The sequence below is a fragment of the Alligator sinensis genome, unplaced genomic scaffold (assembly GCF_000455745.1).
Source record: "Alligator sinensis unplaced genomic scaffold, ASM45574v1 scaffold1462_1, whole genome shotgun sequence".
NCBI classification, from domain to species: domain Eukaryota; kingdom Metazoa; phylum Chordata; order Crocodylia; family Alligatoridae; genus Alligator; species Alligator sinensis.
In genome coordinates, this window is record NW_005842850.1 from 627108 (window position 1) to 643780 (window position 16673).

Sequence of the window (16673 nt, forward strand, 5' to 3'; positions counted from 1 at the left end):
GTTGCCAATACTAGATCCAGTATGGCATTCCCCCTAGTGGGACTGTGTACCTCCTGTGTCAGGTGGAGGTCCTGTACACAGGTTAGAAACCTGCGTGAGCGGTGGGACTTTGCTGTCTGTGACTCCCAGCAGATGTCCGGGTAGTTTAGGTCCCCCATGACTACCGCCTCTTTAGGTAGTCCTAAATCCCCATTTTTGTTCAATGCAACATGATATATTTTTTTTCTATATGAATTTATTTTAGTTTAATATGAACATGACTTGTAAATATTTTTAATAAAGGTTGAAGTTATTCTGCATGGGTATGCTGCTCCATGAGACTTGTGTGCTGAAAGACAGCACTACCTTTGGACTGGACCATACTGTAGGAGCCTCCAGGGATTTTTTTAAATTTGTAAAGCAGGTGAAAATACTCTCTCCCTGCCCCTTCCTGATCAAATAAATGCCTCTTCTCCACCCCTTCCCTGCCCATCCTTTTCCTCCTCCATCTACTTTTCCCTGTTGTCCTGAGGACAGAGAAGGACCAGAGCTTGCCTGTTGTGGGATGGGGACAAGGGCAGCAGGGATGGACAAGGGTTCCCCTTCCCTACTCTGTGACTGGGCACAATGGAGGGAACAATCTAGGATCTCTCCAGTGGCTCCATTGCCACTGTCCTGTCCCCAGCTTAGCTCAACCTCTGCTCAGCCTGGCTAGATCTAGAACTTCATAAAATCATAGAATCGAAGGACTGGAAGGGACCTGAAAGATCATCAAGTCCGGTCCCCTGCCACGGGCAGGAAGTTATTTGGCTCGAATGAACCCAACAAGGTGCCTATCCAGCCTCATCTTAAACATCTCCAAGGATGGCGACTACACCGCCTCTGCCGGGAGTGTGTTCCAGATTCTGGTAACCCTTACAGAAAAAAAGTTTTTTCTTATGTCCAGCCTAAATTTTCCCTCTATTAGTTTGTGCCCATTAGTCCTTGTCCTCCTTTGAGGTGCCTTCCTGAAGAGTTGCTCACCTAGATCTTGGTGCTTGGCCTGATGTACTTGTAGGCAGAGTGCAACAGGGACAGGTGGGGATGGGGAGGGGAAGAGGAGGGAAGGGGGCCATCTCTGAGCAGGAAGGAGAAGGGAGGGGGTATTTTCACCTGTTTTAGGGTTTTAAAAACTCCCTATAGTGTTCCACAGTGTGGTCTCCTCACACTGGTAGGGAAGAAAATCCTGGGAGCAGGGGATGCAACCACCCCTGCAGTGGGGTAGCTGATGCTGCACCTCCTTTGAGAAATTCTGGATCTGTCCCTTGCTACAGGACAAAAGAAGCAAAAGCTTTAGTTTATTTTTTGTCTACTTTACTTTGTTTTTATATATAATGTATACTATAGTGAATTAATGCACGTTCCAAGGAAGTTGTATTTGTTTTTGCTTAGATCATAAACTGAACAACATAGCCCAAGACTCCCTGAATACTAATACAACTTCCAGTTTCTTTTTCACTAAAGAAAAATGTGTATTGTCTTATATGCAATGATGTCCCTCACCATCTGTACCCCTCTTTTCAAAATCCTAGGTTTGCCCATGCCATCCATGCAACTCTTATTCACTCAATGTGTACCCTACCTTGTGAGCATGTGGCATTCCCTGATCTTTTGGTAGAAGAAAAATGGGGACTCGGTTTGTTACAAACTGGGGGTTCATGGGGTTCATTATTTCTTTAGTTTATTTTACTAATTTTGCCTCTGTAGTTTCAGTGTAAGAGTAACATCAAGCTGTATGTAACGTCATTGTCTTTATGCTTCTATACATTGTGGTATCAGTACAAATGTAATTTTGACATATCCTTAAATTATAGCCAAGGCTGTTTTAGTGAGACAGTGATTTACGTAAGGGGTCTCACTTATTCAGACTTCAGAAAGCAGTAATGGCTTAGAATTAACATTTGACAGGGACCAGGTGTAGGAACCTGGGGACTGAAAGAGCCATCTATATGAGCTGTGGGCTCATAAACTCCTTCAGGGATACAAGTCACTTGAGGATCAATAAGGACCTGAGAAACCCATGACACCAGTATTTCCCATGCATTCATCTGAAGTCACACTGCACATCCCAACAGGACCTCAAGAGGTGATGTGTGTATCACCCCTAGGCCACCCTGTGCAACATCTCCAAGAGTTACTCTGGACAACATGTGTTACATCTTTCTTCATTGTGTGTCACCCCTAGGACTCTGTGTGCATCATGCACAAGGATTTGGTTTGTGTCATTCCCTAAGCCATACTCTACATCACCTCTATGACTTAAAAGTGCATCAGTGCCACAACTTGAGTTTATGAAACCCTCAGGCCATGACTTTATCTCCCCTGGTGGTCCTACTTCAGTTCATTCATAAGACACTGAGGATGTCACCCTAATGCAGAGGCAAATCCAGACCCAGGTTCAAGGCTGTAGCCTGACTTTACCACCCCCCTTTAATGACATTACCTGCCCCCCAGCACCAAGAAGTAACCAACAATTCCTTCTCTTCATGCCCTCTCCCCCCAAACCCTGTTCATTCATCCTCCCTCCTATCTTCTATTAGCAGCACACATGTGCATGTGTAATTCGCTTTTGGAAACAGTTGGAGCATCTTCTAAGATTACATTTCTCACAAATAATTGGAAACAAAATCTCAAACAAAAGAAGATTGTGTCAATGTGCGTACATTTTTATTTTCTATGATCCTGCTAAGGATCATATTGACACTGTCACAGTTTTGGTGTAGGCCAGGGGTGGCCAAACTGCAGCATGAATGCTGCAAGCAGCATTGGCAGCCTCTATTTGGCATGACAGAGATTGGGGAAGGGACAGGCAATACAGAATCAAACAGGACAGTGAGAAGAAAGCAGAGCAGCAAATCAGGAAGGGACCACAGGACAAGGAGCAAACTGGGAAGGGGAAGGGGATCAGAGTGGCACATAGGGATCATTAGGAGCAAATGTATGGCATGCCTGCCAAAAAGGTTGGCCCCTATTGGTGTAGGGCATGTCTGTTTGTTACTGCATATTTTCTTGCACAACCCCACTCACATGATCATATGCACACTAGGAAACTTTTTGTGTTTACTCATGTGAATCTAGAAGAGTATAATCCTAACACCTCAAGTGTTATATTCCTTCTGATTCTGAGACCCCAAGTCTGTGCTGATTTTTTCTTTGACCATATTTGTTCCACCAGGGGAATATATGAAAACCATACAGTCGCATAAATCAGGGCAAACACTGAGCAAAGAAGAGCATTTGTAGTATGATCCAAACAGTTGCTTGAGGTACAGAAAAATTGGTAGAATTATTCAACCATATAAGTTCTTGCCCGTAACTTCTCCTGAAATGGCCCCAAATCTGATACCCCAGTCCTACTCTGCACTTGGATGAAGCCCACTAAACTATAAATGACCTGTATAACCATATTGGGTGTTCAGCCCTTAGGAAGCCATCATTTGAAAGATAAGAAGTTTTCCTGTTTAACCAAAGTGAAGGTGGAGCTCTCATACAATACCCCAGACATACATAGCAGCTAGTGCTTGGAGAATCACGTTACCATTTTTTTTTGTTAGTCAATCACTAAATATGAATAAACCAAATAATAAATGTTCCTGTCATGCCAAAAGAAGTTTAAAATATTTACTTAGAAAAACATCAGTTGTCACATAAAAAAACAGGTTCTGTATCTTTTCTTGATTGTCCCATGAAAGTGCCTTAGAGTAGACAAAGTATCAAAGGATTAAAGGGTCAGGGGAAAGACCATACAGCAATCACTCTAAGTATTTCTTTTCCTCCCAGTGACTCTCTGCAGGGCCGCTTTCACTTCCTGGTTTCTCAGTGTGTAGATTAGAGGGTTTAACATGGGCGTCACGATCCCATAAAACACAGTTATTATCTTGTCCTGCTCTTGCGATGACTTGGACTGGGGTTTGAGGTACATGAACATGGCTGTTCCATAGAATATGGTCACCACAGTCAGGTGGGAGCCACAGGTGGAGAAAGCCTTGGACCTGCCATCCAATGAGTGAATCTTTAAGATGGTCATGATGATGCGCATGTAAGAGAACAGGATGAAGAAGAAAGGAGCAAAGAGGGTAAGTGATGCACTGGCAAACATGAAGATTTGGTTCTTGGAGGTGTCTGAGCAAACCAGCTTCATTACAGCAAGGACTTCACACGTGAAATGGTCAAGCTCATTCTTTCCACAGAATTGCGATGGCATCACAAAAAAAGGGACAACTGTCAGCAGGATTGTGACTATCCAGGACGCCAGTGCCAGGTGGATGCAACGTGTCTTGCTCATTATAACTGTATAGCGCAGTGGGTTGGAGATGGCAACATAGCGGTCATAAGCCATGACTGCCAGCAGGAAGCACTCTGTGGATCCTAAAAAGAGTGAGATTAGCATCTGACAGAAACACCTGGCGAAGGAAATGGTTGGTCTCTCAACTGAGAAATTTACCAGTGCTTGTGGGATGATGCTTGATGAATAGCAGATGTCCAGAAGGGACAAATTGTTGAGGAAGAAGTACATGGGGGTGTGAAGGTGAGGATCACATATGGTGAGAAGGATGATGAGGCCATTTCCAAGCAGGGTTACCAAGTAGGCCAAAAAGAAGAATCCAGTTAATATTATCCTTGTTATGAGCTGATTGGAAGATCCAGTGAATATGAATTCAGCCACCATGGTTTGATTCTCCTCTCCCATGTCTTGCTTCAAGCATTGTGTGTAAGTAGCAAAACAATGGAAAAATAGAGACTGAATATCCTGCAAGTAAAGTATTAACACATTAGATAGGATGATAACAGTCATTGATTCATATAGGAAGACATACCTGGGAGAGAAGCAAACAGACAGAGGATTGAGGACAGAAGTAAATTGGTAGATACGGAAATAAAAATCTGTATGACTGCAATACATCTAAAATGCCAGTTATGCACTATTTTGCTGCTAATCAAATAAACCAATATTCTAAAAAAATATTTCCTGCAGCCTAAAATTACTCTCAAGACAATAATGATTGAGCTGAAGATTGAAGGAAAAGCAAGAAAGGAAGACAAGCTTGAAGTTCATAGTGTAGTTTTGAAAGACATAAATAATAGGGCCTAAACAGAAGCAGATGCCAGTGAACAGGTCAACAAAAAATGAAAGATCAATACAGAGGAGTGGAACTGAAGCTGATACAAGAAAGAAATCTTTCATGAACTTCAAATAAAGAAGAGACACATTGGGCAGCATGGACCAGCATGGGAACCAAATCTTCAGAAATGGATGGACTGATGAAAGGAGGCATGGACAGATACAGATCTATGTGGAAATATAAACAATTTTGAGTAGAAAAATTGCTATAATTTTACCAAAAGCTAGAGCATGGCAGCACTTTAGAGACTAGCTAGTTAAGAGACCCATGATTTTTTGTAAGCAACAATTTGTTTTGTCCAAAGCTGTAAATCCTTCCATAGTATCTGATGAAGTAGGTTGTTATCTACAAAAGCTCATGGCAGTTAGTCTATAAGGTGCTACCCTGCCTTACCTTCTGTCTGACTTCAGAGTAACATAATTTATCACATCTGTATTATAATTTCAGTTATTCAGTCTTATAGTTAATTTTTTTGTTGGAATTTTTTTTTTCTTGAAAGCAAGAAAAATTGCCTTGGGTCTTTCGTAACATAATTTATCACATCTGTATTATAATTTCAGTTATTCAGTCTTATAGTTAATTTTTTTGTTGGAATTTTTTTTTTCTTGAAAGCAAGAAAAATTGCCTTGGGTCTTTCCAGCATGTATAGTGCCTAGGGATCACCTTAAGTAAATAGTCCGGACTCCAACTGCTATAACTTTGCCATTGGCATTACTGAAAGTCTAAATTCGTCTGAGGCCTAACATATCTACTATAACCTCATTTTTTGTATTGGTTTATTTATGTTTCAGTTAGCCCAAGCTATTAATATACATGCTCTAATAAGACTAATGAAACATGACAGTCACAAGTACAATCTAAGTATGCTAGAGCAATATCTTGACAGAATAACTACAAGGAAAGTCTACAGCACCAGCACCAGCTTGTCACTGAGTGACAGCTCCATTAAACAGCATTTGTAAGGGGTTGATTGTGGAATAATAATTTCTGTGCTGCAGTTGTTACATGGCCATAGCTCCAGAGGTGTTAGTATGAGTCTACCCATAGCCTTGTCTTCGGGACAGTTAACTCAACAGTAAGATGATCTGTAACATCCCTTCCAGCCCCTAACAACTATGAAATTATGAAAGGGAACCTGACCATTTGGGCTACAATGTCAAAGGCAACTGGATAGGATGCTAAACACACCAATTCCCTCAGTATCTTAACCATACTTGCCACATGGGTTCTGAAGGGCAGGAGGACCCTTTGACCCTGTATTGCAGCATTTTTCTGTGTTCCCATAACCAACTACACAGGGCAAAAATGAAGCTGACCTACTTGTGAAATTAATTTTCCACTGGATTGAATAATGTGGCCTATGTGTTTTGTTGAAGCATTTTTTCGTTTTATCCCATCCATCCATCCATCCATCCATCCATCTGTCTTTGAGAGACTCAAATCAAAAGACAGATCCAACTATCTTAATACTGAGGTTTCATTTTACTGAAATGTACAATTGTAACATGCAGGCATGAGTTAAATATATACTCACTTTCTATCCTTCCCTATGAAGTAAGCAAAGTAATAAGACTATCACATTCTTCCCAACATGCAGGGATTATCCAGTCATATAATCAGAAGCTCACAATCTCATGAAAGAATCCAATATAACTCTTTAAATAAAAAGTCAGTTCCTTAAAAAACTACAACAGGTGTAATTATGAAATTTAGCTTTCCAGATTGTTTTAACCAAGGTATGAGAAAGTCTTGATGCTCACACTATAAAAACAAGAAACTTAAGTAATGAATTATTTCCTTTTTTTTGTAGTGTCCACACTTTTTTCTAGCAAATTCTATAAGGAAACAGTCCAAAGTACATGTAACAAGAAACAATGAAGGAATGAAAGTACAAACATAAGAAAGCAAGCGGGAAAAAAAGATTAAAACTTGTTTCGAGACCGAGAGCAGTGATTTCAGATCATTGGTCTCAGTCTAATTCTTGTTTCCTTACAAATGTGTAGTTTCCTTCCCTGAACAAGAAGAGATTTCTTTTATGATCTGGAGACTTATTACACAGATCCATCTCCTTTAATTAAAATCAAGGGAAACTCTGTTTATTAAATAGCTGGTTGCAACTCCACTGGGAATTCTGACCTGGTTTGTTGACTCGAATCAGCACGGATGACTATCCTTTCACATTCATCCCAGTGTAAATCAGGAGTCATACGGTTGGATTGTTTTCTTCTTTGACCACAGTGTAAATTAAGTGTAGCTCCACTGGAATCCATGCACCAAATTCTTTGTTGGTGCTTTGTGGACTAAATCAGAAGTAACTGCCTGTGGGTTGCCAATGTTCCCCCTCACTCAGATGGAGTCTGAGCCTGCAATGAGTAAATCTGATCAGTAGATCCAACCAAACAAGAAAAGGAATTTTGCAAAGGATTTAAAGGGAAATTTTCAAAACTGGACATGTTAGCTCGTCTATGATCCATATGGGAAAGACAAAAATTCAATGTCTTCTTGTGCCAGATGGAAATGAGAATTAAATATTTAAATTTAGCATTAACTTAAACATAGGGAGAGTGGGGAGGGACCACAACAAACATCAGGTGAAGGCAATTAAATGGTTTGTTTAAATCAATGAAAATCAGAGGTGTCAAACTTGCCAGGATCTTGGATCCAGACCACAAGAGCTCTTCCCAGGCCAGATCTGTAGGACCAGCAGCAATTGCAGTGGAACAGTGTTTAGGCACTGTGCTTAGGGCTGCATTGGGGCAGCAAGCACCGGTCTGGGGAACTGCCACCAATGACCATGATCAGGGACATACAAGAAGAGGCTGAGGGACTTGGGCCTCTTCAGCCTAAAAAAGAGAAGGCTAAGAGGGGACTTGGTAGCAGCTTACCGCTTCACCAGGGGAATACACCAACAGCTCAGAGAAAACCAAGAGTAATGGCCACAAATTCCTGGAAGACAGCTTCAGGCTCAACTCTAGGAAAAAATTCTAAAACTAGGAAAACTAGGAAACTTCTAAAACTTCTAAAACTAGGAAAAAGTCACGGTGCCTAGACTGTGGCATAAACTCCCGCCAAAGGTGGTGCAGTCACCCACCCTGGAAATCTTCAAGAGGAGACTGGATGGTCACCTTGCTGGGGACCCCAGTTGTCTTTCTTGCCTAGTGCAAGGGGTGGCTCCGATGATCTTGCAATGTCCCTTCCAGCCCCACAATCTATGAATCTATGCATCTATGAAAAGCCTTGTGATACATTAACACGATGTAATATAATATTTTTTAATTCTTCCGTTCAAAATGAATTTACATTTACATCTATTTCCTTTTACATATTTTCTTTCCATTAGTTTTCTTCAGTTCAAATTGGGGATGAAAATGATGACATTTCTCAAAATAAGGAATGTTTCTTTACCTTTTGCCATTTTATATATTTTTACTTAATTAATATTTTATAAAGTCAAAGTCAGAAACACATGCTTAGGTTTATCTAAACAAGAACTCATCAGTAGAAACATTCTTGGTGACTCATTTCACGTTTTTAAGGGTTTTTTTTTTTTTCATTTTTATATGTGTTTAAAAGTCAAAAAGAGAATGTGGCCGTGTTGGATAGTCAGACAAGGTTCTTTGGGTAATTCCAATATCTTTTATTAGATCAACTCAAATAGTTAGAAAAATTGTCTTTCTTGCATATGTACTGGCCTCTGGCTGCTTTACCACTCCATCCAGGAAGAGCCCAGACCATCTGCAGATGCTTCCTCAGCCTGACGAAGGGCGTTTGTGCCTGATAGTTGGAAAAATTCTTCTTAGCTAGCTATTTGAATTGGTCTAATAAAAGATATCAGATTTACCCAAAGAACCTTGTCTGCAAAAAGAGAATGGACCACATGTTTAGGTGAAAACTGACCTTACATTTAGTTGATCATACCAAATTTTTTGTAAATGTCCATTTGCAACCAGCAAATGTCTAAATGATAGAATTTCTCTTTCTGATTCTACATTAAATTAATTTTGAGACTACTGAAATTTCCCATGGGATGGAAGTCCCAGTTACCAGAAAGACTTTGATCTCCCTGGGTAAGAACCATGCTAGAAATGAAAATGTAGTTGTAAGTGGATTCCAGTGTTCTTAACCTTGATTGACACCAAGATGAGAAAGAAAAGAATCAGACTTGCTTACTCCAAACCACTAATTCCTGATTTCCACTAGGGTAAAAAACCTGCCCCTTGGACACTTAGGGAATTTGTTCTTGATTGACACTGGGATGAGGGAATGGAGAATCAGCCACGTTGTCTAATTCCAGTAAATAGATTAGGTCATAATTCCCTGTAGGAATATGCACAGTTATTTTAAGGGGGGAAAAAAGAAGTGAGAAACTGTTCATAATCAGGAAACAAAGCCCTCTTACAAATTTTCAGAATATATAAGATTTTTTATCTTAGTGATAGCTATTTCATTGGTTATGATAGTACAAGTGTTAGAAATATTTATAATCTAAGAATTTACTTAGTCTTGGGGGAAAAAAACAAATTTTAAAGAGTCTTTTTCCTTGATCTCTGTCTTAGTCTTCCCTAATTAAATCTTTGTCTTAAGAAATTAAGAATAATTTGTTCATTCTTAAGAAAGCCCTAATTCTTAAATATAGTATATACCAGGAATTGAGATATATTTTGGATTTCTTTTTTAAATTTATACCATTTTCTTCCCAATAGCCCATAAATCTACACTGAAAGTTTTTTTTTTAATTGAACGCTGAATTATTTTTAACAGGCAGACAAGGTTCTTTGGGTAGATCTGATAGCCTTTATTATACCATTCAAGTAACTGGAAAAATTCTCCTTTGCAAGCTTTCAGGTACAAATACCCTTCTACATGCTAAGGAAGCATCTGCAGTTGGTGTGTGCTCTTCCTGTATGGAATGAATAGTAAAGACGCCAGAGGCTGGTCTGCATGCAAGAAAGGCAGCTGGTGAAAATGTAAGTTGAGGAGTCAATGGGTGAGAAACAGGTTGGGGGAAGGGGAAAAATGTAGCTGGTAAATAGTGGAGAGGTACTTAGGGAATCAGATGTTAGGCAGGATATAATGTGTCATAAATCCAATGTCTATATATTTTTATATATTGTTTATATGTATTTTAACAGGGCCACCATCACATCATAACTCCTTCTCATGTTTTTTATTACACTTTTGGATGGGGTGGGGTGGGGATTTCCTTAACCACAGTTGTTGAAATATTTTAAGGAAATGGCTAATTTCTAACATTAATAATGCTATATTATTACAAATGAAGAGTTAGTGAGATTCTTTATTTGGATTCCAGATCTTAGTGTATACGGGAAGATGTGTCTTTTTTTGAAACTTCACTTTTCACCTAAAGGAAGGAAAGAAGTGAGTATTTACTAATTTGTTTGTATGCTTTCTTTCTTGACTAAATGATTATTTACTTTTGCCTTCCCCTAATAATAACTTTTTGTAGCTTAAGCTTTTATATTTGAATGAGATCTGATAACCCCTATTTTATCTAATACTGCTTAGCCTATGCATTTGCTGCTGATCATTTCTGATACTGAGAAATAGAAGGAGGGTACTATTACCAAACATTCTTGGTGACTCATTTCACATTTTTAAGGGTTTTGTGTTTTTTTTCATTTTTATATGTGTTTAAAAGTCAAAAAGAGAATGTGGCCGTGTTGGATAGTCAGACAAGGTTCTTTGGGTAATTCCAATATCTTTTATTAGATCAACTCAAATAGTTAGAAAAATTGTCTTTCTTGCATATGTACTGGCCTCTGGCTGCTTTACCACTCCATCCAGGAAGAGCCCAGGCCATCTGCAGATGCTTCCTCAGCCTGACGAAAGGCGTTTGTGCCTGATAGCTGGAAAAATTCTTCTTAGCTAGCTATTTGAATTGGTCTAATAAAAGATATCAGTTTTACCCAAAGAACCTTGTCTGCAAAAAGAGATGTTTAGGTGCAAACAAAGTTTTTTGACTGACCTTACATTTAGTTGATTACACCAGAATTTTTTTTTAAAATGTCCATTTGCAACCAGCAAATGTCTAAATGATAGAATTTCTCTTTCTGATTCTACATTAAATTAATTTTGAGACTACTGAAATTTCCCATGGGATGGAAGTCCCAGTTACCAGAAAGACTTTGATCTCCCTGGGTAAGAACCATGCTAGAAATGAAAATGTAGTTGTAAGTGGATTCCAGTGTTCTTAACCTTGATTGACACCAAGATGAGAAAGAAAAGAATCAGACTTGCTTACTCCAAACCACTAATTCCTGATTTCCACTAGGGTAAAAAACCTGCCCCTTGGACACTTAGGGAATTTGTTCTTGATTGACACTGGGATGAGGGAATGGAGAATCAGCCACGTTGTCTAATTCCAGTAAATAGATTAGGTCATAATTCCCTGTAGGAATATGCACAGTTATTTTAAGGGGGGAAAAAAGAAGTGAGAAACTGTTCATAATCAGGAAACAAAGCCCTCTTACAAATTTTCAGAATATATAAGATTTTTTATCTTAGTGATAGCTATTTCATTGGTTATGATAGTACAAGTGTTAGAAATATTTATAATCTAAGAATTTACAGTCTTGGGAGAAAAAAAAAATTAAAGAAGACTTCCTTGATCTCTGTCTTAGTCTTCCCTAATTAAATCTTTGTCTTCTCTTAAGAAATTAAGAATAATTTGTTCATTCTTAAGAAAGCCCTCATTCTTAAATATAGTATATACCAGGAATTGATATATATTTTGGATTTCTTTTTTAAATTTATACCATTTTCTTCCCAATAGTCCATAAATCTACACTGAAAGATTTTTTTTAATTGAACACTGAATTATTTTTAACAGGCAGACAAGGTTCTTTGGGTAGATCTGATAGCCTTTATTATACCATTCAAGTAATTGGAAAAATTTTCCTTTGCAAGCTTTCGGGTACAAATACCCTTCTTCATGCTAAGGAAGCATCTGCAGTCGGTGTGTGCTCTTCCTGTATGGAATGAATAGTAAAGACGCCAGAGGCTGGTCTGCATGCAAGAAAGGCAGCTGGTGAAAATGTAAGTTGAGGAGTCAATGGGTGAGAAACAGGTTGGGGGAAGGGGAAAAACGTAGCTGGTAAATAGTGGAGAGGTACTTAGGGAATCAGATGTTAGGCAGGTTATAATGTGTCATAAATCCAATGTCTATATATTTTTATACATTGTTTATATGTATTTTAACAGGGCCACCATCACATCATAACTCCTTCTCACGTTTTTTATTACACTTTTGGATGGGGTGGGGTGGGGTAGGGATTTCCTTAACCACAGCTGTTGAAATATTTTTTAAAATGGCTAATTTCTAACATTAATAATGCTATATTATTACAAATAAAGAGTTAGTGAGATTCTTTATTTGGATTCCAGATCTTAGTGTATACGGGAAGATGTGTATTTTTTTGAAACTTCACTTTTCACCTAAAGGAAGGAAAGAAGTGAGTATTTACTAATTTGTTTGTATGCTTTCTTTCTTGACTAAATGATTATTTACTTTTGCCTTCCCCTAATAATAACTTTTTGTAGCTTAAGCTTTTATATTTGAATGAGATCTGATAACCCCTATTTTATTTAATACTGCTTTGCCTATGCATCTGCCGCTGATCATTTCTGATACTGAGAAATAGAAGGAGGGTACTATTACTTTACAAAATCTCCATTAGATTAAATTTATGAATAGATTTAACAATTTCCACTTGTCATTTGAGCCGTATGGTTTCAACGTATTTATGTATTGGCACACAGTGAAGTATTACAGTAGAGAATCAGTTATTCCACAAGCAACCCCTAATTGACAGTATAGCTACAGTATACAGGTTGTAGCCGTGTTGGTCTAAGGTCATAGGCAGACAAGGTTTGTTGGGTAAATCTGATATCTTTTATTAGACCAATACAACTAGTTGGGAAAATTCTTCTTTGCAAGCTTTTGGGTATAAATACCCTTTGTCAACCTAGCTACAGGTATAACATTTGTCCTGTGAGAAGTCATTTTCTTTTGGGACAAAGTTTAATTGCCCAGACATCCATGTCTGTTGCCCCAGGGTAAATCCTAAAAATGTTCATGAGAGAGGAAGTAAATGCTAACAGTTTGTACCAGGACTTCACAAAGTGCATCTGAATGGTTGTCCTGGGGTTGGATCATGAAAACAATGGCAGAAAAGTGGCAGGGCATTCAGTCACTAACTAAACCCCAGCTGGAAGGGTGATGTGCATATATACCAATCCAGGGACTTTTCTGTTCCGGGACAAACACAAGCATAACTTTTTCCCAGGACAAATGCAATGCCTGTTCCTAGCCTGTATCATATACCTTTCATTTACACAAGTCACTCTTCTACTAAGTGTGGACTTTTTTGCAAGTCAGTTCTTTAATCATCACAGCTATTGTTCTAATATATGGGTGCTACCCTTGGGAGTCATACAGATCATTATTTATATCATAGAACGCTAACTTGAGCTGGCTGAAAACTGGATGAACTGAGAGACAAAGAATACTGAGACTTTCATACATGTCATGGAGCTGACCCCAATTCACACTCTGGGAATGTGGCCCATTGACTCTAGGCATGCCAAAACCAGTTTTCACCCTTTTCTGGCCCATTTTTCTACCATACCTTTATTTTTTATTAACACCAGCTGATTACCTGGCCTCATGCTTTATACCACGCTGTTGTCAGTGAACTCAAGTAGGTTTCAAATGGTAACTGCTGAGAGATGGAATAATTTCTTCACATCATTTTTGATGCAAGGGCATACAGAAATAGATCTTGCTTCCAGGGAAGCAAAAGCCTCCTTCAGCATGAGCATAACTGTGGTATTGGACTGGTGAAGATGATTTTGCTGTGGCTGGATTGATCCTCCTGGGAAAGGTGGATCTAGGCTTTTGGAAAGGGGTGTGGTGCATCATCACATATAACACAGTGCAGTGGCGATGTGTAGGGGGTGCACAGGGTTGCACGTGCACCCCCTGAGAGCACTGGTGCACCCCCTCACAGCCAGCATCCCCTGCTTAGGCAGCAGGAAGGGGCAGGAGTGGTGGTGTCCCCCCTGAGAGCACCAGCTGGGTAGTGGGGGTGCCAGAAGAAGTGCTGGTGGCACTTCCAGGTGCATCCCTGGCCCTTCCAGGCATGCCGCTAGCACTTCCAGGCAGCATTCCCTCTTAGAGCCAACTTAGACCAAATGCTACTTCTGGGTCGGCGTGAATGGCCCCCCAGTTAGTCCCAAGTCAGTCCACACACACAGTGTTACTGTGCAGTAAGGCATTTACATGTGCTTTACTGCACAGTAACTAATCAGGCGTAAATTTGATACAGGATTCAGCCTCTTCTGGAGGCTGAACCTGTTCAGAAAATTTACGCACAAGCTGGCGTAAGTCAACATATTTACTCCACAGTATGGGTGTGCATGTGTACACAGCACCCGGTCATTTTGGTTACTATGCAGTAAATGCTCACGTGCAGACACGCCCTGTTCCATTGCCAATTTATCAATAAGTAGAGAGGAGTACTAGATTTGGGGGATTTGTTTTTCTTAAATTTCTGGATAGCTAAGTAGCAGCTAATACACAACACTGAATTTTAAAGGAAAGGTAGATAAACTATATAAAAGGATGTAACAATCTTTGTTACATTGATAATATATAGACCACTTGCAAGGATTTTAAATTTGGGGAGTTTTTTATACAATATGCTATAGTAAATAAAGATTTGACATAGAAATTTAAAAAACCCCACACCATTTGGGTATTTTACCATTCATAGCTATTTCTCCTTTTTTTTTACCTACCTATAAATTTCTATCCCCAAATCTTTTCTCTGTCTGTCAACCTATATATAGATCACTTCAGAGCATTTTAATTTTGACACCTTTCATAAATAGTATACCACTGTAAATAAAGATTTGAGATTCAGTTAAAAAGTCCTGTACAGAACAATTTTAGACGTTTTTCCAGTTGTCCTGGTTTCCATTTTCATATCTACCTATGTCTCTCGATTTTACAAATATCTATCCATCTTTGTATATGAAACAATGGTTCTAGTCATGATACCTAGTGTATAAATGTTATCCTTGACTTTATGCAAAGTCTTTTTTTTCCCATTCTTTTGCTTTTTGCAAATAATACTTAGACCAGGACATGGGAGAAGAGAATGACACCATGGTGGCTGAATTCATCTTCATTGGCTTCTCCAATCACCCCACAACAAGGATGGTATTACCTGGATTCTTCCTTGTGGTCTATTTGATAACCTTGTTCGGAAATGGCCCAATCCTCCTCCTAACCTTTTGTGATCCACGCCTTCACATCCCCATGTACTTCTTCCTCAGTAATTTGTCCCTCCTTGACATCTGCTATTCAACAAGCACTGTCCCACAAGCACTAGTAAACTTCTTAGTTAAGAGACCCATCATTTCCTGTGCCCGGTGTTCCTGCCAGATATTCAGCACACTCTTCTTTGGATCTACTGAATGCCTTCTGCTGGCAGTCATGGCTTATGACCGCTATGTTGCCATCTCCAGCCCACTGCGTGATACACTCATCATGAGTAAGACATGCTGCATTCACATGACTTTGGGGTCATGGGCAATTGCCTTCCTGCTCACGGTCATCCCATTTTTCTTCATGCCATTACGGTTCTGTGGGAAGAATGAAATAGACCATTTCACTTGTGAAGTCCTTGCTGTGATGAAGCTGGTTTGCTCAGATACCTTCAAGAATCAAATCTTCATGTTTGCCAGTGCATCATTTACCCTCCTTGCCCCTTTCTTCTTCATCGTTTTCTCTTACATGCGCATCATCACAACCATCTTATGGATCCACTCAGCGGGTGGCAGGTCCAAGGCCTTTTCCACCTGTAGCTCCCATCTGACTGTGGTGATCATTTTTTATGGCACAGCCATTTTCATGTACCTCAAACCTCAGTCCAAGTCTTCTCAAGAGCAGGATAAAATTATTTCTGTGTTTTATGGAATTGTGACTCCCATGTTAAACCCTCTAAGCTATACACTGAGAAACCAGGAGGTGAAAGGGGCCCTGAGAAGAGTGCTTCACAGGAACGGAGAGCCATAGAGTGAATTTTATATTTTTGTATTCCTTCTCATATGTTCATGGTGTGTTGACTGAGACATTTATATAACATCTCTAAAAACAGACTGAACTTTTATCTGAATTAAAATGAAAAATACTCTTCCTTAGCAAGAATGTTGTGAATTTTTATACTATAATGTAATTTATGCAGTATATTAATATTTAATGAATGACAAGTATTGTAATATATAATATAATATATAATATATAGTATAATAATACCCAGCTGTGTAATATAGCACTTATGGCTGTGTGTCTGTCTGCCCATAATGCTCTGGGCCAACTGTTCATGCACCACCCGGAGCCTTACTGACAGATAGACACACAGGCAGAGGCAGAGGCAGAGGGGGCCAGGATGTGCTCCACCGCGAGGGAGGCAGGAACGAGAAGGTGGGGCATGGCTTGTGGCCCTG

At 39.4% G+C, this 16673-nt stretch overlaps 2 protein-coding genes across 2 annotated transcripts; one reads left to right on the top strand and one right to left on the bottom strand.

Annotated features, from left to right (window-relative positions):
* Positions 1-3775: 3775 nt before the first annotated feature.
* On the bottom strand, positions 3776-5339 carry LOC102368821 (olfactory receptor 13H1-like). Its single transcript, XM_006035538.2, has one exon. It carries the CDS (start codon positions 4919-4921, stop codon positions 3776-3778), a length of 1146 nt encoding a protein of 381 aa, XP_006035600.2. The 5' UTR covers positions 4922-5339.
* Positions 5340-10064: 4725 nt separating this feature from the next.
* Positions 10065-16328, top strand: LOC102372097 (olfactory receptor 13H1-like). The gene is made up of 3 exons (XM_006035548.2): positions 10065-10108; positions 12546-12613; positions 15302-16328. Exon 3 carries the CDS (start codon positions 15310-15312, stop codon positions 16240-16242), a length of 933 nt encoding a protein of 310 aa, XP_006035610.1. The 5' UTR covers positions 10065-10108; positions 12546-12613; positions 15302-15309; the 3' UTR covers positions 16243-16328.
* Positions 16329-16673: the final 345 nt, after the last annotated feature.

Excerpts from the sequence above, each read along its gene's own strand:
- LOC102368821 (XM_006035538.2), bottom strand. The coding sequence starts at position 4,921 with ATGTATTGCAGTCATACAGATTTTTATTTCCGTATCTACCAATTTACT.
- LOC102372097 (XM_006035548.2), top strand. The coding sequence starts at position 15,310 with ATGGGAGAAGAGAATGACACCATGGTGGCTGAATTCATCTTCATTGGC.